Source organism: Corvus cornix, chromosome 1A (genome assembly GCF_000738735.6).
Source record: "Corvus cornix cornix isolate S_Up_H32 chromosome 1A, ASM73873v5, whole genome shotgun sequence".
Taxonomy (NCBI): domain Eukaryota; kingdom Metazoa; phylum Chordata; class Aves; order Passeriformes; family Corvidae; genus Corvus; species Corvus cornix.
In genome coordinates this window covers 62,466,365-62,491,362 of record NC_047057.1, presented here as the reverse complement: position 1 = coordinate 62,491,362, position 24,998 = coordinate 62,466,365, and the positions used below count along the sequence as shown (strand labels likewise).

General features: G+C 45.5%; 1 protein-coding gene across 1 annotated transcript; it reads right to left on the bottom strand.

Annotated features, from left to right (window-relative positions):
- Nucleotides 1-14,775: 14,775 nt before the first annotated feature.
- On the bottom strand, nucleotides 14,776-24,695 carry KCNA1 (potassium voltage-gated channel subfamily A member 1). Its single transcript, XM_039571213.1, has 3 exons — nucleotides 24,317-24,695; nucleotides 24,016-24,202; nucleotides 14,776-22,968 (listed from the first exon to the last, which is right to left on the bottom strand). Exon 3 carries the CDS (start codon nucleotides 22,812-22,814, stop codon nucleotides 21,339-21,341), a length of 1,476 nt encoding a protein of 491 aa, XP_039427147.1. The 5' UTR covers nucleotides 22,815-22,968; nucleotides 24,016-24,202; nucleotides 24,317-24,695; the 3' UTR covers nucleotides 14,776-21,338.
- Nucleotides 24,696-24,998: the final 303 nt, after the last annotated feature.

Here is a 24,998-nt window from a genome sequence, read left to right as displayed (position 1 = left end):
TCACAGCACTTCATGGACTCCAAGTAGCTGCCATTTCACCCACCTCAGAAGCCCAGGTACCCCCAGTGCAAGCTGACAGCTGCTTAGGCAGGCTACTGGGGAAAAAAGCCACTTTCAGTGTGGAACACACCACTGAGCAAACAGTATCAGCCAGGAGGGAGAGGCACATTTAAATAAGGAAATACAGGTGCCTATGCTGGACTTCAGCCAGCTACTCTGTCCTGAGAGGTCTGTTAACCACAAGGACCCAAACCTTCTTTTCTTTTTTGGTCTCAAAAACACATTGATGACACAAATACTACCCTGTGGCACCACTGCAATGCCCAGATGCAGTCACAGTACATCTAATGAAACAGAGCTACAAATACCACAACTTCTTCCTTCCAAGTTTCATTGAGGAATCTCCTGTTCAAGCACTGTTTATATGACAATACCAATTGTGTTGTGAATTAAAGTGCAGCCTAAACTTCTCACACTGTTTGTGCAGTCCTGCTTACTGCAAACAAACCTGAGCTGTCTCTTTTGACTCTGCACTTCATTTCCACTGAAGACAATGACTGAGCTTTGGGTGAATTCAGTGAGCTTTAGGACAGAGCCCAAAGGGTTGAACACCTCTCTCCAGCAACAGAGAACTGGCTAAAAACCTAAATGCTGTGCAGCATCAACCAGAAAAATCTTCCCTTGCCTACCAGTTCCTTAAACATAAAGAACAACTTGGCTGAATGAAACAGGGAGGACATTGTGCCTCTAAACAAAGGAGTTCTATCTCTTATTTTATGACAGGTCCCCCTTCTGCATTTCAATATAAGTTAACAAGCACAAAGATATCCATGCCACATTGCTAGGAGTACTCCTGGGCTCAAAACAGCCAAAGCTACTGACAGCACACATCCAAAACCCACCCAGGAGAGCAAAAGACAAGACTAGGTACAAGCATACCTGCAACGCAAGTCAGGCTGAGCCTGATGCCTCCAGCCAGACCTGACAGGGAGCTATGAGTGTATATCAGCTGTGTTGTGGAAGCCTCAGGTGATCAGGTTAATTAAGTCCTATTAGTGCGCTCAGGATCATGACACCAAGAGCAGGAGGGCAGCTGCAAACTGTAAACAAACACACAGAGAATTGCCACGCAGATGGGCAAAATTCCTGTTCACACATCCCAACCTTCAGAGGGTGGAGAGCCATGGAATACAAATCCTGGGCTGAAACAGCTGGCACAAGCCAAGGCACAGCCTCTCTCCCCAGAATGACGGGATGACGCACAGGCCTGAAGCCCTCAGCATTCCCCTGTCCCTGGCAGATCCCACAGTGTGACCTTTCTGCTGCTTCGCTCCTGGCACGGGAAGGGTAGGAAAGGTGATTTCTGAGCTCCGGCCTCCAGCTCTCAGAACAATCTGTGATGTCTTGCTCTCTCCCCTGTCCCTTTCTACTCATGTAGCACCTACTCTCAACACAGAAGTATTGGTTGGAATTGAGGGAGTTTGGGCTGGGATGAAGTTAATTTTCTTCCCAGGAGCTAGTATGGGGCCGTGTCTCAGATTTGTGCTGGAAACAGCATGGATAACACTGGGATGGTTTCGCTCTTGCTGAGCAGGGCTTGCACAGAGCAAAGATCTTCTCTGCTTCTCACCAGAGAGGCAGCTGGGGGGTGCACAAGGCATTGGGAGGGGACACAGCTGGGACAGCTGATCCCCACTGACCAAAGGGACATCTCATACCACAGCACACGAGGAGGAAGTGGGGATGTTGGCACCGATGGTGTTTGTTTTCCCAAGTTACACATGATGGAGCCCTGCTTTTCTGGAGAGAGCTGAACCATGGGCAGTGGTGAATGAATTCCATATTTTGCTTTGCTTGCAGCCCACGAGTTTTCTCACTTTCACCTTCCAATTATCTCCCCCATCCCACTGCGAGGTAGTGAGTGGCTGTGTGGGGCTGAGCTGCCAGCTGAGGCTAAACCATGACAAAAGGTCATCTAGACCAACCTCCTGCCCAGAGCAGCACCACCATCAATGCTAGACCAGGTCACCTCCAGCTTCATCCAGCCAAATCCTGGAAATTTCAAGGGCTGGAGTTTCCCAACAGCTCTCCAGATGACTCATTTCAGTGCTAAACTACCCACGTGGTGACTTTTATTTTTTTCTCATGTCCATTCTGAACCCCAGTAATGTCACCGGAGACCTCCCATGGGGATTTCTCTCCAATTTAGTGTCTTTCCCCTTTCAGGTAACTCCCAGCCTTATCCACTGAACTCCCACACTAACACACACTGCCTTGCCCTTACATTTTCAAAGGTTTATATAGGACATACAGCTGTAAAGTTCCTGTTAAATATGACCTAATTTAGTTCCAAGTTTAGCATTACCAGGACATTTTCAGGGATGGGAATTTCACGGGCTTGTGGCTGTGCAGCCATGTGATTTTATGAAATAGCATTCAAGTGCAACACTTTCAGTAAGGCACTCCAGAAGAGGATATTTACAGGGGATCACTGTTTTCTGGGGTTTCTGTGGTCCCAAACGTTACTGAGCACCATTTGGCTGTCTCACACCAACACAGATTTGTGATTCTATTCATCACAGAATGCCCACAGAGATGTCAGACACCTCGAGCATTATTTCAAAAGTGTCACAGAGAGACCGTGCAAAAGGTCAAGAGATCTGAGTCCCAGGAGCACCAAGTGCAACACCAGCCCTTCCAAATATGAAAGAAGCAAGCTGGGCAAATCCTGCCTCTATATTCTCAATGGAAGACAAAAAATCAAAGCAGCCTGCAAACTGTGAAACTCTAACTGCCCTTGGTCACACTGTGCAGCTCTCTTTGAAGCCAGCAGGACCACAGGAGAAAACACCTCTGAGATGCTGCAGTGGTTTCTTGAAGAATCATTTTGCTTTAGAGGGAAAAAAACCCCCAAAACATAAAATCCATGTTGGATTGTGCATTCTGACAGAAGAACAAAATGAATGGGCATAAGGAGGCAGGAGATGCAGTGTGGGCGATGCTCAGCGCAGCACTTAACGGCGCTTTGAAAATTACACTTGAAATATAATTTGGACATAATAAGTGGAATTGTATCAGAGAGCACCAACACCTTGGAGGTGATAAGAGCTCCTTAATCACATTAGTGTAAACACCTGGATTTCAAACGAGGGAGGCAAGAGCAATCAGAATGGAAGGGAGCAGCCCGGAAAACCCAGAGTAATGACAAAATCGGATTCTTCACTGACCAGGACACCAATGCTGAAGGAGAGCCACGGTTTTCAGAACAATCTGGCATATTCAGACAATGAAAACCTGGATGAACCCTGTTACCTGATGTGGCCAAGCTCCCTAAACCCTCTGCAGAGTTTCTCTACGTGGGGAAATGAGTGAGTGGGCAGAGAGCCCCACTCAGCCAGGGAGCTACAGAAACAGCTTTACAGCCACATCACAAATGAAGTGCCCACAAGTCAATGAACTAATTTAAGCTACAGCTCCTCTGCAGACATAAGGTCCATGTCTACACAGTGCCTTAAATAGCACACAGTATGGATTCTCCAGCTGGCCCCATGTAGAGAAACTGTACAGAGAGAGAGAGAGAGAGAGAGAGACCATGCCTCAAATGATTGCCCAGATTTCTGGGATCATCTCTGTTGTAGAAGGAACCTGGAACAATTCCATTCAAGTGTGACAAAAAGGACTTCAAGGGCTCTGTTTATGAAGAAATTATTTCTGCCCTAATTTTACTCCCCCTTTTGCTTTCAGAGGTCTGCCCAGTCTCTCCCAGACAAAATGTTACATCGAGTCGAGGTAAAAAAGCCAAGGGGAGTGACAGACATCTGCCACACACTTGGGAAGAGCCAAGGAGAAGAGTGGGGAATTAACTGTCACTTATAGGGAAAAGTCAAAGGAAAATGTAGGATGTTCACATTTTCCAGTGATTAAACCCTTTCTGAAGGTGTCTGAATGGCAACAAGGATTTCTGAGGATTTTTGTCTCTCATATAAAACTGGGAACTCCAAGGTCCCATGCTCAAAGGGCTGGATTTGTATCTTTTAGATGTATTAATCAAGAGTTACTCTGAGATGAGATTAAAATGCTCTCTAGAATGGGCAAGCAGGAGTTCATTGAGCAGGGAATTTCTTTAGGCCAAATCACTATGCTGATGGGATTCCCATTACTAGAAACTTATGGTTACAATCCATGTAAGCCCTGAAAAGGATCAAAATATTAATCATTTTGTCTGGCTGGAAATTATCCATCAAAGCCTTGTTCAGCCAAGAAATGGGATAAAATTTGAGTTATCTTGTCTCCAAAACATTGATGTTCAGAGAGGTTCTGAAGACTCTGGGATTTCTGTTGACCCCCCCCTGCCCCATGTGTTCTGTTCTCTCTACATGACAAGCTCTGCTCTCTCCCCCACAGCAAGCAGAGAAAGATGTAGCTGAAGTGGAGCTGTGGGAGGTGGTACCCTCTGGAAAAACTGAGCCTGTGCTGCAGCAGCTCTACACAACCCCCCTTTGGCAGGAAAACAGTCAGTTTCACAGGTAATGATTTAATAAATCAGGGAGCTCACTAGAATGAAGTCTGCTAAATGTGGGAACAGCTTTTTCAGTTCCCTTTCACTCTCCAAAAAAAATTGTATTTGTCCATAGACTACAAGACAAAATAGTTTTTCGTTTGGAGATTTTTTTTTTTCTTCTTTTTTGACAGCCAAACGTTTTCTTCTGCCAGCAAGAGAACTCTTGGAGGTGTTGCTGAAAAATTCTGAAGAAAAGAGAAAGCTTCTACTTCAAATCATGTTTTTGCATGTTTGAAAAGTCTTTTCAGCTAGTTTTTTCAAGCTGAGAGATTTTTATATTGTTGAAAGTAATTAAACAGAGGAAAGTGGAAGTTCCTCTCTCTTCTACTTCAGCTGGTGGTTTGTGAAAACATCACTATTTCCCGAATATTGATGGAATATCCTTTAGGCCAAAGTTTCATGTCTCTTCCATCTGACAAGCAGGGAAGTGAGCTCTGTTCTGTGGCACACCTGCTTTGTGTGACTCCAGACCTCTTCATTTTCCCTGACTCTTACTCACACCCAAACTTCTGCAACTGGACGAAACCCAGCACCCCTCCTTCCAGGCCTCAGGAAATCAGACTTCAGGCCAGAAGGTTCCCTGAACCAGAAGAATCTAAGCATCCTTTTTTTCCCCCTTATTCTGCAGAAACTGCTAGTCCCAGATGAGGACCCCCAGCCTGTAACTTTGTCCATGGTCTTTTTCACAGACAATGATTGACTAGAATGGGGATGTGAGTGATTTGTAACAGCGCATTCCAGCGCAGAGTTTGTCCTTTGTGCCTGGATTTTTACAGTGGCAGCATCTGTTTCATGCTGCCATCAAATCACAGTGATGTTTCCACTCTCTCCTCAGGCTATGATGAATGTAATTTTCCAATGTTTGCCTGAATCCCACACAGCACTAATCAGCAATTATCAAAAGCAGCAAACACAAATAATTAAGATATTTCCACGGCATGCAGGCATGGTTGTCTCTGGCATGTGTGCCTCACACTGCCTGGGAAGAAATGTTGTCTGTACCACCCAGGAGAAACCCTGAGGGGAAGAGCAGCTTCACCTCCACGTCTTGACCCCAACTCAAGCAAAACAGTGTGGATGAGGCATCCAAGTGATTTTATATTTTCAGAGGAAACAAGCAGCTTAAAAGTGACACCCTCTGCTCCATCACCAGCCCTGCAAACATGGGGAAGCCCAAGCAGGGGATGCAACAGCATCAAGCACCTTTAGTATCTGACATGATTATCGGTGCTCTGGCAGATCAACCAGTGCCCTTCATCCCCTCACTCCCAACTGCTCCCAAATACAGCCCAACACAAGAGATTTCAATCTCCCTTGTACTGACACGTTGTTTCCCAGTCACATCTCCCTGTTTGCTCCAGTCTGGGCTCCTCAGCCAGCCTGGAATGCACTGCAGCCAGGGGCTCCTTTCAAACTTTGACGTGGAGGATTTATTTTTGTTAACGTGTAATATTTCCTCCCGCTACAATTAGAGGGATAAATAAATAAGCACGCTTGCATATTCAAGTGTACTGCTCTCAAATTCCCAGGAAAAATCAGTGGATCTGTGTGAGCATACTGACATGGGTGGGAATGCTTGCTGAAAAGCCTACACACCCAGCTCCCCTCTCCTCTCTCCAGCTTATTTTTGCTGCTGAAATCATCATTCCAATTTAGACCTGCTGTAAAGTGGTAGAGCTTAGAGGAAATCAGTGGGCCTACAGAAGTTCCCTTGACCCAAAACCTTTTATTCATACCCCATTATAAATCGAGCAGGTTTGATTTGACCACTGGTCCACCAAAAGTCCAGACCCACGAACCTCTCTTCTCAGAATGTGTATCATATTTAAATCTCTGCTTTAATCTTTATGTGTGTAAATCCGCACAGAACTGACTCCATTCAAGTGACTTGAATCAGCATCAGCTCAAACAGGTGGGATTATGTGAATAATTCCTTACGGGACAAGAAACATGAAAGATTTTCCCTCCAGATTTTGCATTTTGGTTCTTGCCTTGACCAAGGCCCTTAACCAAAGAAAGAAAGAGTCTTGTGTATTTATACATATATCTTGAGGGTATTTCTCATTTCTGTAACCAGCTGTTTCACTTTTGAAAGAGATGCTGACCACCACCCTTTAGGTTTTAAAGCAAGCTCTCTGTACCAGAAACCAGGATGAGGCTGCACACGAGAATGTATCTATAAGGTGATTTAGACGACCATACATATAAATTCTCCAGGGTTTCTGTGCCTTCTGCAGCATCCAGTGCTAGAGGACAGACAACAGGACTGCTCGTCCACCACCAGCTTGGGACAGACCCCAAGCTCCTAATCTGGCATGGATGTGCAGGGATGGACCTCCAAATGCCTCTGTCTGGATTCACAGTTCCTCGTGATCACACTGCCCCACTTGTGATCACACATCCCACAGAGATGATCAAAGGACTGGGAACCTCTGCCATATGCTCCAGGAGAGGCTGGGAGAGCCAGGACTGTTCCTGGAGAAGGGAAGACTCAGGAGGACCCCTGCACTGTGGATAAATCCCTGATGGGGGAGGGTGTAAAGAAGACTGAGCCAGAGTCTTGTCAGTAGTACCCAGTGATGGGCCAAGAGTCAATGGGCATGAACTGAACAACAAGGAATTCCACAGAAATGTAAGAAAAATGCTCATTTTGAGTGTGGAGGTGATTGAACAGTGGAACACATTTCTCAGAGAGATTGTGAAATCTCCATCCTTGGAGGTATTCAAAATATGACTGCACATGGTCCTTTGCAGCTGGCTCCAGGAGACCCTGCTTGGGACACAGAGGTTGGACTAGAAAATCACCAGAGATTTCCTCCAAACTCAGCTTTTCTGTGATTCTGTGCTACTGCTGAGCAAGAAAATAACAATTTTCAACATCTGGCCCAACACAAATGAAAACATCACCTGACAATTATTTGCTAAAGAGTGCAAAGATGGAGTATTTACAGCTACCATCCATTCTGAAACTGGGAACACAAGAATGACAAGGGAAAGTGGGGAGGAAGGAAAAGGCATGGGAGGTCAAGGACCAGGATGCCCTGCATTTTAACTACTCTTTAAACTGTAACATTTCTTCAGCCTCCTAAGAGGGCAAAAGTGACTCCATGAGCCACACACCAAGAGGTCTGTGTGGCCCAGGGCTGGCAGGCAAGTACCATATTCCTTGGAGAACTGCAAAGAAGGGGAGCACTGGGAGAGGTCTCCAACTTACCCCTCATGGTGATTCTGCTCCAAAGGCTGAAGTTCAGGCAACCACAGGGACCCCAAGGAACTCTCATGTGCCCTGGAGTCTGGGACACCAGGAATCCTCTCTATCTCTACCAGTCAGGTAGTGATGGAGGCAGTGTTGGTACTTAAATTTTCTCAGAGCAAATTGTTGTGTGTGTTGGACAGCAAATTTGTAGATGCAGCTTTTTTTATGTAGCTATTTATCCTGAAGACTCAAACAATTACCTGGAAAGCTGGAACTTGCTCACAGCATCAATAGATTGTAACCTCTCTTTACCATATTTATGAGCAGAGAGACATTCACCAAACCTACTTCCTAGCAGACTCATAATCTTGCTGCTTCTACTGAGCTTCACTTCGTGTGACTCAACAGAAACCCTAAGAGTGCAGCAAAGAGTAAATCAGTCTTCTTTTCATGCAAAAAAAAGTATTGCCTGGAAAAGTTCAAACAAATGGAAATAGCAAGACCTTTTTATGTCTCAGTTTCCCCATCAGTCACAATCTCATCTTCCACAGAGATGCTGCTCACACAGGTTGTAAATAAAATGAATCAGAGCTTTTCTCTCATTTATCCACAAAACACCTGCCTCACTCCAGATGTTACTGAATAGAAGTAATCAGAGAGGGCTTTGTTTCAAACACTAATCACCAAGATTATATTAAAAAAATAAAAATGCTTGGTTTTACTCATGTTTTTAGTGTAGTCACACTCTGGGATCCAGGGCTCCATTTTACCTGGTGCTTTATACCAGCAGTTCCTCCTCACCCTCTTGAGTGGGTGACAAAGCACGGGAATTTCATCTGGACTAACCACGGAACACCACTCAAGCAACAGCATCTACTGCTTTCCCACACGTCATTGTTAATGTAATTCCTGCTCAGTAACACATTAAGAGGTGCTGAACTCCACAGGAATTTAGGGCACTTGGAAAGATCAGCTGGGAAATGCACGGGGACTCACAGACAAATGCCCTCAATTGCTCCCTGCTGCCATAAGCGGCTTTTGTACTACAATTTCATGGCTGTTTCGTGCTCATTCACTTCACACTGGTAATCTCACAGGACCACTGGCTTCCCCAGAACCCAGCCCAGTGTTTCACCATGGAGTGTAAGAAGTCCTGAAGCTGGGTTTAAGTTTTGGTGCAATTTAGACTGAAATTGAGGAGACTCACCTCCAAAGTGCATGTAGGTTATGTTTGTACAAGAAAAAAAAAAAGCTGGTATGTGTTTTTAACCATGTTCTGCACAAAGTGAGATACACAAGCAGACTTAAAGTATCACAGCAGAGATTTACTGTGATAAAAAATAAAAGACTTCCTTCCCCTACACTTCCAGATAGTATTTATTTGCAGGAGGTTTTAGGTTCCCTTGTAAAAGCAGATAAAGTCTGGAGCATATTAACTTCCACTACAGTAAATCATATTTTTTGATACTGCTACAGTAGCTTTATCACAGGAGTGTTAAAAAATTCTGGAGAAGAGTAGGAATTAACAAGTTTGCTTGCTCTGTAGATGTCTCCATGAAAGCTGACATTTTCCATGTATCTTAGATGGTATAAATTTAATTCTCCATCTCTCATTCATGTTTTTCATAAACTGTTCCATATTAAGTTCAAATCTATGCACAGTGAAAGAGAAGAATTTAAGTCTTCACTAAAACAGCATCATAGCTGTGAGGCCTATGGGCAAAATAAAGGACTCATGGGCTCATGTGTTTATTTCATTGCCTTAATTTTTATTATCTTAAAGCACAGACTCTGTGTGATCACAGAATGTTGCCCAGAGTCACAGAACACCAGTAGATGAAAATATATTTGGTGTCACTTTAACACATCTCTCCTTTAAAAGAGGTGGGTTTTTTCCAATTTATTGTACTACAGGGGAACCTGATAGGCAAGATCCTTTCCTGGCCAAACTAAAGCTCTTATGTTATGTAGAACTTTATCAGATGTGAATAGAAAAGGAAGACCCTGAGCTGGTTAGTTCAGAAGAAATGAGTTATGTTGACTTGCACGAGGGCATTTTGCATTTTTCACAGGAGCAATGAGCTGCACAAATGCAGCCAGTGAAGTCTCTGTTCCCACGTTCTTCGCATTCACTTTGGTGCCCAAGTCAGAGGAGTAAGAACTGAATGAGTACTACCAAAAAGACACACAGAAATCAAAGGACACCCCCCCCAGTCTGCTACCTGTCTGCCAGTCACAAATGTTCCAGCCAGGACGTGGGGTTCTGTGGACACACTGATCTGATCTGAGCTGCTCTGTGTGTTGGGGGATTCCAGCAGCCTTTTGAAGGTGTCATAAATGGGTGAGATCACAGACACCTGCACACCAGGAGAAGCACATCCCAGTCCTGTCAGGCAGTTTGAATATGCATTAGCAATAGTGGCTCTATACCCTACTGTGAGACCCAGCTTCCATTTGCTACCTTTAATTAATAATTGAAGGCATTGACTCCCATTGTTTTTGACTGCTGTTTAGGATCCTCGATAAATAGATTGATACCCTGGATTACCACAGCACAGCCTGAGCATCCCCAAACCCTTGACTGGTCTGGGGGACTGACACAAAAGCTCCCTTCTCATTTCTGAAACTCCTGAGACAGAACACAGTTTCTCTCCAACACTGGAATGTTACCAAGGGATGAGAGCAGCACATGAAATATTCACGGGGCAAGCAGACACAGAGCCAAAGCAGACCAGAGCATAACTCCAGGCCTGCCCAGACACCAGGAAGGCTTCACAGTTTGTAATGACACCAAGTTCTTATCGCATTTGTCATCCCAAGTGCCGACAAGGTGTCGTGCTGGAAACCAACTCAACATTACCCCAGGAGGACCAAAGCAGTGGGTTCAAAACCTCCACACCAAACATACAGACCTGCTGGAGACTCAGCAAAAACTTCACACAAACTATGTGTTTTTGACAGACTGGCCACAGGACAAAACAAAGCAGTGGTCTGGTTCATGCCACTTTTATGTCTCAAACACAGGAGGATAAGCAAAAGTATAATGGAAAAAGGTGCTAAATGCTAAGAGCCAAAATGCCAGAAGCCAACATGGCATGAAGTCCACTGGAAGACATTAACTTGTCATGATTTCCTGCACAAATTCTTTCGGGACAAGCAAGTTTGTGTCACAGCAGTGTTTTCCTCATAGGCAAAAAGATTTCCCATCTGGTTTTTGGAGCCTTAAAGTTAATGCATCCTTCTGTTGAACTAAAGCAACCACCCAGGATGACTTTGGGGTCTCAGCTCAGCGGGCAACGCCCAGTTTGAGCTGCATCCCTACACCCCAGTGACCAGTTGTGGATGTTACCCAGAAGTGCACAGCCCACTGAACGCCACCCTGTACAAACGCCACACTGTACAAACCCAGCAGCTGCTCCTGCAGTACTCACATCTTACCCTCTTCAGGATTTAAATATTAAATACCACAAGAGTTTACATTAAAGCCTCATTAGCAGTAAATGTTCTTCTCTTGGAACGTCAGCCATTTTTTTATCATCTAAATAATCATAATGAGGGTATGTACCCCAAGTAGTGAGATCTTTTTTTATTTCTCCTTCTAACTTTTCAAATTCCGTCCAAAAAGAAATTGCAACTGAAACAACCAAACAATGATATTAATTGAAGCTACAGGTGTCAGGGTTGAGGGAAACAAGCATATCCATGAGTATTTCAGGAACATTTTCAAGTGATTTATTTGCATTAAAAGCCACAGCAACAGTCAAAGGCCAGCAAAACAAGTTTTTTTGGCTAAATAGAAAAGCACCAAAGGAAAGCTACATCCCTGAAAGCTGGAACTGGCTTTTTTGGGCTGAAGATGAGTACTGGAACACACTGAGAACAGAACAGAAGACTCAAAGAAGAAGGCAAAGATACATCTAAACACCTACCATTGCCTGAGTGATTCCACTTGAAGGCAGGACCCTGTTGCCAGTCTCAGCTCACACCATCAATCCAGAATGTGTCATGACCCAGCTGCCACAGGAAACTAGCAAATCCTTCATTCAGAGTTTAGTGCAGAATTCTGCATGCAGATTTGTGTTCAGAAAGGCCAAACAGCAATGAGCTAAACATTCAATAAATTAAAAAAAATTTTTTTTCTCCCCAACCTGGAAAAAATAGTTCAAGTCTACTATGTGTTCTCAGTATTCGTGACAAAAGAGCTGGAGGATCCAGCTGGGTATCAGCCTAGGAGATGTGGGACTCTAAATGCCACTTCCACTGCACCTGGGTTTCACTCAGCAAAACTCTTATGTGAACTGAAAACAGGTGAGAAGGGTGACCCATGAAATGCACCTGTCCTTGACCTGTCCTCCTCCTAAGGATCAACCAGTGCTTTTTCTGCAGCTCTCCCTGTCACAGTGACAACTGCAGGCTCCCCTGCTCCAAAGCCAAATGTGCTGCTGCTCCTACCTAGTGAGAGGAGGTCACCAAATATACCATCTACAATTACAGTTTCATCTGCTAGCTGTAAAAGGTTTCTATTCAAGAGTCGTAATTGTCTTCTCGTTGGAATAAAATGTGAGGTATTTTAGGAAGCTCTTAGAGAAGCTGAGTGGATTGAAGCATTGTTGTGCTAATTAAAGCTTCTTTGATTTTCCAATGCTTAATCTAACACTCTACAAAGTGAGCATTTTTATAGCAAGGCCAGCCATGGGAGATAATGCAACTCCAAAAGTACCTGGTAGAAGCCTTGAGCACAGAATGTTTCTCATCTTCTTTTCCCCACAGACTGAAAAACAGCATGAAATCGTGGTCTTCTGACAGCCTTCTGAGGGGAAGAGACACAACCCTGTAGATGTCCAGTGGACCTGGGTTACTTCAAGAGCCTGTATTTGGCGGTGGCAGGCCAGAGCAGCTACTCTTGGGGACAGCCCTGAATCTGATACCTGACTGGCTTTGGCAGTCACACCATCTGACTTAAACTGCCAGCCCCAAAGGCACCTGCTCCAGATGCTGCAGAGGACAGGCAACCCTTTAACACTGGGGAAGGGTGCACCCATGAGAGAAGTTGTTTTGCTTTCGGAGCTAAGAGTCATTTTATGGCTTGGAGCTTTAGGATTCTTATTCATTGAAGCGTAAATACCTGGTTTCTGCATGGCAAGAAAGCATACATTCACACCTGAGATTCACAGGATTCCACAAAGCAATTGTTTTGTATCCATCAATGAAACAGTGCATGAAAACTGACCAACCTCCAAGATTAACCGCCAGATCAATCAAATTTATGTTGAAGTCATCAGTATTATACCAAGAAGGTAACAGGAAAATAGCACCTTGTTACTGAATGGACTCTGTGTCCCCTCTGTGTTGAAAGTCTGCTGAATTACTGCTCCTCTGAGGACCCCACTTGCCTGTGCAGCTGAAGAAGAAAGAGGAGCTTATTCCATGGATCATCATGTGTTATCTAAGCTATACCTGCAGAGACACATTTTTTCCTTCAGTGTAGGATGCTTTAGAGAGAACCTATATAGGAGGTGGCTTGGTGTAACCAAAGAAAGGACTCAACATGCAACATCTTTGTAAATTATGAAGTATAAAAGACAGCATAGGAGGATTTGCATTTTGGGCTAAAAACCCCACACATTTACTTCTGAGATTAAGTAAGGAATTAACACAGACATTCAACTAACCCAGTACACAGTGCTGGTTGGGTTTTTGTTTGGTTTCTTTTTTTTTTTTTTTTTTTTATGGAGCGATTTTAGAGGGCAAAACCATGTCCTAGGACCTGGTCCTGAATGCACAAAGTTTCAACAGGAAACAAGAGGAGCTTTGCCAAGAGCAAATGGGAGAAGACTGCTACTGTTAGAGATGATAAACAAGCTTTTTTTGTTTGGTTTGGTTTGTTTTTTTAAACACAAGAAAGAGAAAAGGAAGAAGCAATAGACTTCAGACACACCTAGAGCCAGCAAAACTCAATGACAGTGAGTTGAAGGGAGGCACGGACACAAGCACCTCATTGAATTAAGAACACCACCACAAAGCAGCCAACAACAGACAAACAGCTTGGACCAGACCCATCTGAGACCACTGCAAATCCTTGCTGACAGCTCAACAAAATGATTTCTGACAGTTTGTAAGTGATATTCAATCAACTGACTGGACACTCGAAGCTATCGATGAACGAGGGTTTCGTTGACAAAAGCTTTTCTCGACCAAGAAGGCAAAACAAGCAAGGCAATAAAATCACAGGACAGACCACACAAAATGTTCTGCCTCGTGTGAGGTCAGGGTACTTTCCCTCCATTTCACCAATGTGTGATCAGTGCTCTGTATGCATCCCACTGCTGGAAGCCACCCCTGTCTCCTGAAAAACCCATCTCTGTAGGTAGACTCCCAACACACAACAGCTTTGGCACAAAATAATGAGTATTTAATTAGCATTTATATCACTGCCTCCTTTGTGTACAACACAACACCGGGACACGGCACACGTGGCTCTATCGGAGCACTCTGCATGAAACATGCCTTGAAAAAACAATTTTCCAAAGAAAACAACATCAAGTCACTTGGATTTGCTGACATCCAACCCAACCCAAAGCCTGTGGTCGGTCACACAGTGGTCTGAAACCTGGTTTCAAGTCTGCACTTAGATGATAATGTTAATTAATACCCACAAGCCTTTGTGGCAATCAGTGTTCACGGCCAGTAGGTTTAACCTGATTTCTACTGGTTTTGGTGGGACTGAGTGATGTCTCAGCAGTGAAGCCAGCACAGCTTGGCCCTAGAACATTACTCAGGGCTGGATCCAAAGCCTAGGGAAGCCAAACCTTTGGATTGATTGCACTGTAAAGCTTGAGTTGACATTTACAAGCCTCTCAAAGCCCACAGCCACATTTCCCACTCCCTACATTGCCACTTCTTATACCATTCAGTAGGAAAACCATAATAAAGCAACCATTCATTTCAGACAGAACTGGCCAATAGTGACAGCAGAGAAACCAGACTCCAGAAAATAACCAGACAGAATAAACCTGGATAAGATCCTTAAAAATTATCTTTAATTGATGCCAAGTATGAACAGATGAATGAGTACAGAAGCAGGTAAAACTGCATAGATGAAAACTATGCATTTCAAATCGTTCAAGAACTCATAACATCAGATGTTTTAAAAATGGTAAGTCAAACAATTTCACTACTTGGAAGTAAAATGAGCTGTAATGTGACAATGAAGTACATACTTGACCCAAAGTATAAGCGACTGGTAAATGGTGGAAATAAGTACAGCTGTGTCAGCTTAAATGGTTTGTTGCCCTGATGGTGCACTTTCATATGGAAACTATTCAGTTTATATATTTCACATTGGCAATATCTGATCTTTAAAGTCAGAGGTATGTCTGAGAGGCCATTTACAGTTCTATTGACAGCTGTTATTTATTCATTTCAAACCGACATACTGCAAAAAAAACCAATGTTTTACATGTAAAGGAAAAGGGAAAAAAGATTTCATCATAGCAGGTTATAGGTAAGGGTTTGCTGAATTTAGTCATAAAAATATCATTTTTACTTTTGTACAAAAGTAAAATATACATTTGATCCCAATTACATTATAGAAATGTCACTGAAACAATAACATGGATCAAAGACTGATGCACCTAAAGGAACTGAATGCAGTGTCTTCATTTTATTACAGAAACTAGAAATGGAAGATGTCTTTTTTTATGTATAACTTGTAGTGACATTTGCTAGAGCCTGTGAACAGGTGAAATATACAGAATTACATAGATATTAACAGAAACTTTGAGACAAATTTCAGTTAAGACCTCAGTTTCATTTTATTTCCTTTGAAAATATCAAAGCATGCTATGCCTTGACAGCATAAATTGTTGACCTCACCGGTGGCAAGTTCAGCTGTACTGAGTGAAACTGTAGAACACCCTGAAGTTTCTTTTTTTTTTTTTTTTTGCAGATACAAATACTGACACCTTTAAGAATACTTGATAAGCATTTCAGGAAAAAGAAATTCCCTACACCTGATTAAGTAAAGCCAGAACAACAGAAAACAGAAAAAGAAACTCAGCCTGAATTAAGTCCAACCAAAACTGAAGTGTAGGTCCCTGGTTAAAGCATCTCAGAAAAGGAGCCTGTTCCAGACTTGCAGGAGGCAGGTCTGGGACAAACTTGCCCTGCTGTGCAATTGCAAGGACAGCTTTCCAGTTCCATCCAGCTCTGCGGCTGCAGAGGCTAAATCACACCTTGGAGCTGACTCTGCATCCCTGTGAGTCTGAAATTACTCTGAGGACCACTGGCATCAGGCTGCTGGAAGCCTACAGGATCAGACCATTCCTGGAAAAGCTGCAGTACCTCCCTCTTCTTCAGGTTAGGGGAAAAGATTAATGCAGAATGGCACCCCTCAAGCAACAGTTATCAAGGTAGTATTTGGAAAGGAATACTTTCTCTCCATGTATTGCATATGTATGCAGAAGATTTTGTTCTAAAATACAACTTTCCACCTTTTTCTAATAAATTTCAGATGTTCCTGACCTAGCGTTTGTTGTGTTTTGTTTAATAAACGCACATGTAAGAAACTGCACTGTTCAAGTGTGGACTACGGAAAAGTGAAACTCGCCATCAGTTCCTTAAAATCAGCAGGTTTTGATGTTACACTTGGGCTTCAGCTCTCTCATCATAGAAACTGACTTCCTGTACTTCTGCCTAAGGAAAACAATCATCCCTTAGTAAAGAAAAAACCCTGCCAATAAAAGTTGCTACTGCTCCTGTTGCCGATTTGGGCCACTGCAGCCTACAGTGAATGATACACGGCTGATTTGCTAACAAGGGTCTGATCTCTGAAATCTCTGCAGGGGTAAAAACCACTGCTGCAAGCAAGAGGACTTTGGCTGAATTTTGTCCTGTCTCCAGTGCTTCGTTGTGTCTTTCAAGTGCTTGTCCGCGTGACCAACAGTACGTCAGGCGAAGCGCGTGTGCAGTTTTGTAAAGTGGAAATTAATTCCTTGGGCCACGATCATTTTCAGCTTCCCCAAAGGCAGCAGGGTGGATTATCCTCATAAAGGTGTAAACCAGGAACAAAGGAAGGGATCAAGTGTTAGTTTTCGCCTCAGTAAGCCAGGCTGTGAATCTGCAGCACTCGTGTACCAAGAGTTCTGCTGCACGTGGGCACGCTCTGTCCAGCCACCCCCTGCACAGTGGGGTCAGTTCCAGTACATGTAATGATTACTACAGGCTTATCTGTCTGAATGGACTTGTGAGGCAGATGAGGTAAACTGCATTAAGCCCCATTGTGTTCGGAATTAAAGCAGCCTTAATTCAATTCAGGTTACTTCCCTTTCCAAAAGAATGACTCCAAATCAGATTAAGGCTGCTTTAATACTGCAACAGAATGTCCATGCTGGGCTTTAAAGCAGTTTAACAAATCTACTTTAAATGCACACCTTTCATTAATTCAGATTAGCTTTCCTGAAGTCCCCGGTGGAGATAAGGCTTAGGAGACCCCATGCAGGGAATCTGCATGGGTTTGCTGGGATGCTATGAACTCACAGCCTGGCTTACTGCACCCTAACTTCCTCATGAAGGTGACTACATCCAGTTCATGGCCTGTGCTGGAGCTGCCACACAGAGGGTTTGGCAGTCTGGCAGCAACCTCTCAGTTCTGTGAAGGAACGGGGTACGGAGTCCCTCATTTTCACTCTCCCCCTTGCTGCTCTGCCTCTCCCTAGTGCTCTCGAGATAAGTATGGTAGGACCAGATGGGGAATTCTGGCAGGGATACCAGCCTATGGGATTCCTGCCCGCTGCCTCTCCGCTTCATTCCTGCCTCTGCACTGCAGTGCACTGCTGCCTTGCCCTTGCCAGGTAAATTCCCTCACCCCTTTCCCTGAGTGGACGAAGGAAAAGCTGCACAGGACCAGCTACATAGCACAGAGGGGCACAGAGCAGTGGGTGGTAAAGAGGGCTTGGGGAATGACTCCTTCTGCTGGAAAATCTGCCTTCCCCTCATCAAACTAAAGACTGCCATATCCACTGGGTTCCCTGTCCAGCATAACAGGGGCATCATTTCCAGGAGGTTCCTACCAAATTAATTCCCTTGACTCTTTCAGAGAAGCACTAAACTGGCCATCAGCTCATTTCCAGTCCTCTTCCAGTTACATAAAAAACCCCTTAGAGTCCACATGTGGCAAAAAGAAACATAAGGGCCAAAAGAAAAAAAAAGAAAAGAGATATAAAAAGAAAAGAAATAAAGAAATAAAAAAAGGATGCTTGCTGATAAGAACAGGCAGTTTGTTAAGTGCACCTTCAGGCCCACAAAGACATTTCAGCACTCCTGTGTAAAGGGAGTAAGAGCTTTGTTTTCGTTGTTTATTTTTTTGTGTCAAACTTGTCGAAAACGCATGCCTATGCTACATGAGGTTAATTCCTGTACTCCATATGGATTGAGATCCTTTGCAGTGAGCTATAAATGGACAAAGCAACATTCAGGCTCCCCAAACCACGAGTCCTAATGATCTGTCCTGGTCTCCTGACAAAGCATCGCTGCATGCAGCACTTTTCTCTGTGCATACGCAGAATGATCATCACTCTGCACATTAAATTAAGGTGTGCACACCCAGCTGGGGCAGAAGTTACCCCAGTGAGGCCTCATCTCCCAAGTGCATCCTTCTGATCATCGGTCCCATAGCACTGAATTGATTATTGCTGTTTAGTTTAATCAGATGGTGGTTTTATAAGCTGAGTGCAGCATTCAAGTCCATTTTGACACCAGAAGTCCTATCCTAGGATTCAAGAGTTTGGGAAGATCAGGACCACTGGAATTTAACAGGGAGAGAGGTGTACAGCGGGCAAGGGTGTGAGCAGGGGACAGGAAAGAAGCTTTACAACATCTACCTAGAGGATGTAATGCCCTGTTTTATCTGATGCTTTGCACTTCTTGCAGGAGTTAAGAGCTCCCTCAGTTCTTGATCTTTCTCATCACTAAGATTCACAGAAGTCACACAGTGAGAAATAAAGTCAAGTCTTTCTGGAAACCTGGCAGGTCAAGCTTGTGCGTAACTGCAGAGTTAGGATTGGTTTTTAACTGTAAGTGCCTCAATTTGATTTTATTTTATATATACATGTGTCTGCATACGTATGTGACACACACAGGAGCAGACAGACATATATATATATTTATACACATATATACATGTATCAGAAAGATAGGGGAGGAAAGGATCTGTACAGTGTGGAAGGAGGTGTGTTCAACAGCAGTTGGCCACATGCTAAGTGCAGAATGAAGATCCTCAACTCTGTCCATTTGAAATATTAAGATTAGTGCCTATGTTAGTTCAGATCAAAGGTTATTATCTTCCAGGGCCTAGCAGTCAAGGCTGGAATGTTGCAGAGGACACCTTCTCCTAGCATTGCTTTCCTCACCAGGAAATGATGGAAATAGAGTAAGATTAGGGACCAGAAAGAAGAATATGGCTCAAAGGCTGTGATGGGATCTAAGATCTGAAAGGGGATGGAGGAGACAGGGATGGGAGGGCCCTGCAAAGCCTTTCCCATCTACCTGCTGGGGAATCTAAGGGAAAGAAGAGCACAGTCCTTCAGTCTGGTTGCCTGACTGGGCGATGCCAGAGCCCGTGTTCCTCCTGCCCTGCAGGGACAAGCTGCCAAAAAGCCACCTCAGGGAAAGGAAGGGCAGGTACAGTGACAGCAGCGATGTCTCTATGAACAGCCTGGAGAAACCTGAAGCCTTGCATGAACACAACTATGAGTTATTTGGCAGAAACAAATACTGAGCCCTGCAGCATCCGACTGGCTGGGGAAGGAAAGTATCCCATGGGCACTGATGGTCTCTGCCTGCCTCTTCTGCATTCCTCTCACTCACACTTGATCCTTCTATCCCTAAACCCTTCCATGCTGTGCCAGGAGACAGCACAGGACACCCCTGACAGTGGACTGACTCCTTGCCCTTTCCCTCGGTGTCTCTGATCCGCTCAGTTCCTGGAGGCACTTTCAGCAATTTGGGGGGTGTAAGATAAAGGCACTGCGCAACTCTCTCCATCAATCTGCTGAGTCTCTTCAGTGAGTTTTGGGGGGGTACAAAGAAGTCTCAACTGATGACTGCAAAAGAAACCAGCTGCTGCAATTTGGATGCATATAATAGATAAGTTTCATTTACATTCTGAGAATGCACCAAAAAGCATGCATCTGCACCTTTCATCTATAGAGGATACGAGGTTTTTAGGTGTTGCTATATATAACTTGACTTCTTAATTTTCCATATAGCTTTCCCTTTAAGGGATGGGATACGTTCCTTTCTGACAATGCCTGGACAAAAGCCAACACATTTCCCTGAGCAATGCAGGAAAACAATCAGGTTTCTCTAATCAGTTCATTCAAGCCCTCAGTCTATCAAGCTCATTTTTTTTATTTTTATTGTTACCATTATTGTTGTTATTATTATCATCATTATTATTATTATCATTGAATTCATGCACTAATTAATTCAAGTTACACTTTAATCAAATAGGCCATAATGCTGAATATTTGAACATGCTTTGATCTCCAAAAGTTATTGTTCCCATTTGACTAACATACGCACTTAAATACAGTACTTTAAATTACTAGTCAACGATTTAATAAATTAAGGAGTGCACTTCTGGTGAATGCAAATCAAAAAGAAAAAGAAAAGAAATGAAAAAAGAGGAGAAAGGACCTATTTTTCGAAGATTCAGTTCAAACGAAAGCTTATCCGCTATTGTCTGAGGTAACGTTTCAAGCATGCGATCATAAAATAAATAGTATCAAATTCAAACATGCTTATATTAAACTCCATTGTGCTATCTTGCAACAGAGGGGCTTAAAGTTTTGTATCCAGTTCCGAATGGGGAGGGCAAGAAAAGTGTGTTTCTATCATCTGCATGTGAGAGAACTTAGCAGCATTGCAGATGTTTTGTCTTCAGTTTTGTTTGTTATTCTCCTTTTAGGATATTTCTTCTACGGACAGCAAAAGAGACCAGGCTTAAGTAGGTTTTTTAATAAGGTGCTGTGTGGATCTGTAGTTTGGAAGGATGGAATCTTTCACAGAGGGGGCGGAAGGAAAATTTGCACTCCTTCATAAACACCACGGCAAACGCTCGCCGCAGGTTTTGGCTGATCTTTTTGTACTATTATTATCTGATGCACTTTCTTGCAACTGTGCAGTTTTGCAGAATATTTTTACTGGAATCCATGCATATGCTTAATAGCTCTAAAAACTGTCTTGCTTAGTTTAAGATAACTTTATCAAAAAAAAAAAAACAAAAACAAGAGGAGATGGGAGAGGAAAAGTTTAGGTCTAGCGTCATAACGGCTTAAAACTAAACTAGTTCGAATGGTTATCGTTTACCAGGTGGAAAATGCTTTTCTGAAAATAAACAAAATTTTATCTTTCATGGATCCTGGAAGCTTCTTTATCGCAGAGCAAAGATTCGCAATGCAACAATGCATTTACGAGGTAAATAAAGCATTCAAAGACTATCAGTAAAGCATCTACAAAGTGTGACTGTGTCACTAAAGTCTTCAAGCTGTGAGTGGGGATTTTGTTTTGTTTTGTTTTTGTTTACACATCAGTCAGCAGCTTGTTTTTATTAACGCAGTTTTGGTTGGCTACAGTGCAGTTGCCAGTTCTGAGATTAGCCTCTCTAAAATTGTCTATGCTATTATTCATATCCTCTTCGATTTCCATGTACTCAGATTTGCTGATTGTGGAGGAGCTGCGGCGACTGAGATCACTGTCAGATGCTAAATTAGGGGAGCTAACGTGAAGTAACTGAGCCTGTTCTTCCCCTTCTGTTTCTCGGTGGTAGAAGTAGTTGAAGTTGGACACGATGACAGGTACAGGCAGGGCAATTGTCAGCACACCAGCGATGGCACACAAGGAGCCTACGATTTTGCCTCCAATTGTCACAGGGTACATGTCACCATAGCCCACAGTGGTCATGGATACCACCGCCCACCAGAAAGCATCAGGGATACTTGTGAAATGAGACTCAGGTTCTTCAGCCTCAGCAAAATATACTGCACTAGAGAACAAAATCACCCCAATGAAGAGGAAGAAGATTAGTAAACCTAGCTCTCTCATGCTTGCTTTGAGGGTCTGTCCCAAAATCTGGAGGCCCTTAGAGTGCCGGGAGAGTTTGAAGATTCGAAAGACTCTTACCAGTCTGATGACTCTCAGGATGGCCAAGGAGGTGGCCTGCTCTCCCTTCTGAGTCCCCTCCCGCTCGGCCATCTCAGTGCCCAGGGTGATGAAGTAAGGGATGATGGCCACAATGTCAATGAAGTTCATTATGTTCTTGAAGAAATCAGTCTTGCTAGGGCAAGCAAAGAAGCGCACCACCAGCTCAAATGAGAACCAGATGATGCACAGGGTCTCCACAACAAAGAAGGGATCTGTGAAGATGTTGGATTTGTAGACCTGGGTAGTGTTGTCAGTGCGGTGCACTGTGTACTCCTTATCCTCTTTCAGCTCAGGTAATGTCTCTAGGCAGAAGATCACGATGGAGATGAGGATCACCATGACAGAGACTATTGCAATAACCCTTGCTGGCCCAGAGCTCTCTGGGTACTCAAAGAGGAGCCACACTTGGCGCTGGTACTCCCCCTCCGGCAAGGGTCTCTCCTCATCTTTGATGAACCCTTCATCTTCCCGGAACTTCTCCATGGCCTCTTCACCCAGCTCATAAAATTTGATCTCCTCAGAGAACATGTCCAGGGGGACATTGACGGGCCGGCGCAGCCGCCCCCCGGACTGGTAGTAGTAGAGGATGGCGTCGAAGCTGGGCCGGTTGCGGTCGAAGAAGTACTCGTTGCGCAAGGGGTCAAAGTAGCGCATGCGCTTCTTGGGGTTGCCCAGCAGCGTGTTGGGGAACTGGGCTAAAGTCTTCAGCTGCGTCTCGAAGCGCAGTCCCGCAATGTTTATCACCACGCGCTCACAGCACTCGTGGTCGTCGTGGGCAGTGGGCTGGTAGCTATCCTGGGGGTGGCCAGGTAGCGCAGAAGTCTCGTCCATGTTCTCTCCAGCCATCACGGTCATGGTGGCACACAGGAAAGGGGACCAAGGGGCAGGGGAGAAGTGAGGGAAAGGGAGGAGGAGGAGGAGGATGGAGGAGCACAGAGAGACCCAGGGCGGTTCAGGGGTGGGGGGTTGAGGTGGGATGGGGAGCTTGAGGAAGGGGTAGATGAGGAGCCTAAAGGATGGAAATACCCAAAAGGGGAAAAGAGAGGCGGGATGAAGGGAGAGGCATCAGGGATGATGGGAGGGTGAAGAAAGAGGGAAGAAGTACCTTTAGGGGGGGCAGAGGGCAGGTAAGGTGAGGGGTCCTGTCCCCCAAACCGGGAGGCTGAAGGTCTATGGAGTGCACCCCCAGGCTGGGGCTCCCCTCCCCAGCCGTCTCCTTTAGCCTTTAACTCGATCCGTCCACTTTTCTCGCCGGCTCGACCATCGCCGCAGCTGCTGCCATGAAGCTACCACACACACACACACACACATGCACGCACATACACATAAAATAAATAAATAAATACAGAAATAAATATATAAATCACGGGCTGGCTGGGAGGCGAGTCCTTGCAATGCCAACTCAGCAAATTTCCATCACCTGCCTCTTCCTTCCCCCCCCTCCCCCACCACTGCCCTGGTCCTCTCCTCTTTTGCGCTGGGGAGGGAGGGAGGGATGGAAATACTCTGCTTTGAAGGCATAAAGCTCACTTGCAGGATGGAGGCTGCCAGGGAGGAGAGAAACAGAATAAACCAGCCCCCAAGCCCCTCCACACACACACACACACACACACACACACACACACACACACACTCTCAGGCGCAATGGATTGGCTTTCACACCAGCAGGAACATCCCGTTCTGCCCACTACGGCAGCACGTGCGGAGTTCTACGCGTTCCTACACATCCCCGGACATACACCAGGGCCTCCAAGGCAGAAGGTGCCCCGAACTCATCGGGAGGGCTTCCCAGGCAACTTCAGCGGGGTCAGCTCCTGCAAGGAGTCTCCCGAGCACCGCACTCCCCGCTGTGGAGACTTAGCTGAGCACTGACAACTTCATCACACCAACTGGGGGGGGGAGTGGATTACGAGAGGGAGAGCAAAGCATCTCCTCTCCTGCTTTGCAGCAGCTAAACGTAACTGAGAGAGAGACAAGGGGAGGGAGGTCGACATCTCAGACCCAAACCGTCCAAAATCGAGTGTAACAGCGGCGGGGAGAAGGGGCTTTTCCTTACCTGCTCCGGGTGAGACGCGCCGCTTAGGAGTAGGAGCCAGTGCCGGAATGCGTCAAGTCGCCTTGCAGCAGCATCCAGAAAACCAAACCAAAACAAAAACCGCAGCGGCAAACTTAACCCTCCTCCTCCTCCTCTTGCGCCCCTCTTTATAACACAGCGATCGCTTTACAGGGCTGCCTGCGAGACACTGAAATATTCATACACTGTCTTAGGCTGCACCAAGGGCGAGTGGGTTTAATTAGTTTCTGCTGAGAACCGCAGTGGGGGGTGGGGGGTGTGTGTGGAAAAGAGTGCAAAGTACCTTTTCCAAAAGGCTTGAGTTAGTCAATAAAATCAAGGAGTCCTAGATAGCTGCTGGCTCTCCAGCTCTCTTCCTTTAGGACAGCTGGAAAAGGAGCCGGGCGCTGGGCAGCGGCGGCGGGGGAGATGTCAGAGCGCCGCAGCCCTGCAGCCGCATCCCCGGAGTCGGTCTTGGCTCGTCCCGGCAGCAGCAGCGGCGGAGGCAGGAGGAGGCAGGAGCTGGACGCGTGTGGCAGGAGCGAGAGCGCTGCTGAATGCATAAGAGCGAGGAGCAAACTCGAGCCATTTCTTGACGCTGCAGTATCAGCAGAAACCTGAGAGCTGTTTGGTGCAGCTCGGGGAGCGGGAGGGCGGGGGAGCCGGGGGCCGGGGCCTCCGGAGGAGGGAGGGATGCGCGCTGCCCCGGGCCGGCCGCCCCCGCACGCTGCGCGCCGCGCCCCCGACGCAATGCGGCGGCCCCGGGATGGGGCTGCGGGATGGGATGCGGGAGCCAGCGGGATCCCGGGCAGCCGGCACGGGAGGCGCGGGCAGCCCGCACAGGTGCGCCGAGCAGCCGCTTCCCGACGCGCCGAGGGACGGCGGGACAGCGCTGCGTCCCCCGCAGGTCCCCCCGCAGCACCTGCGGCGGAGCGCGGCCGCACATCCCGCACGGAGCGCGGCTGCGGACCCCAGGGCGGCGGCTG

Bases quoted from the DNA above. Each gene is read 5' to 3' on its own strand.
- KCNA1 (XM_039571213.1), bottom strand. From the start codon at position 22,814: ATGACCGTGATGGCTGGAGAGAACATGGACGAGACTTCTGCGCTACCT.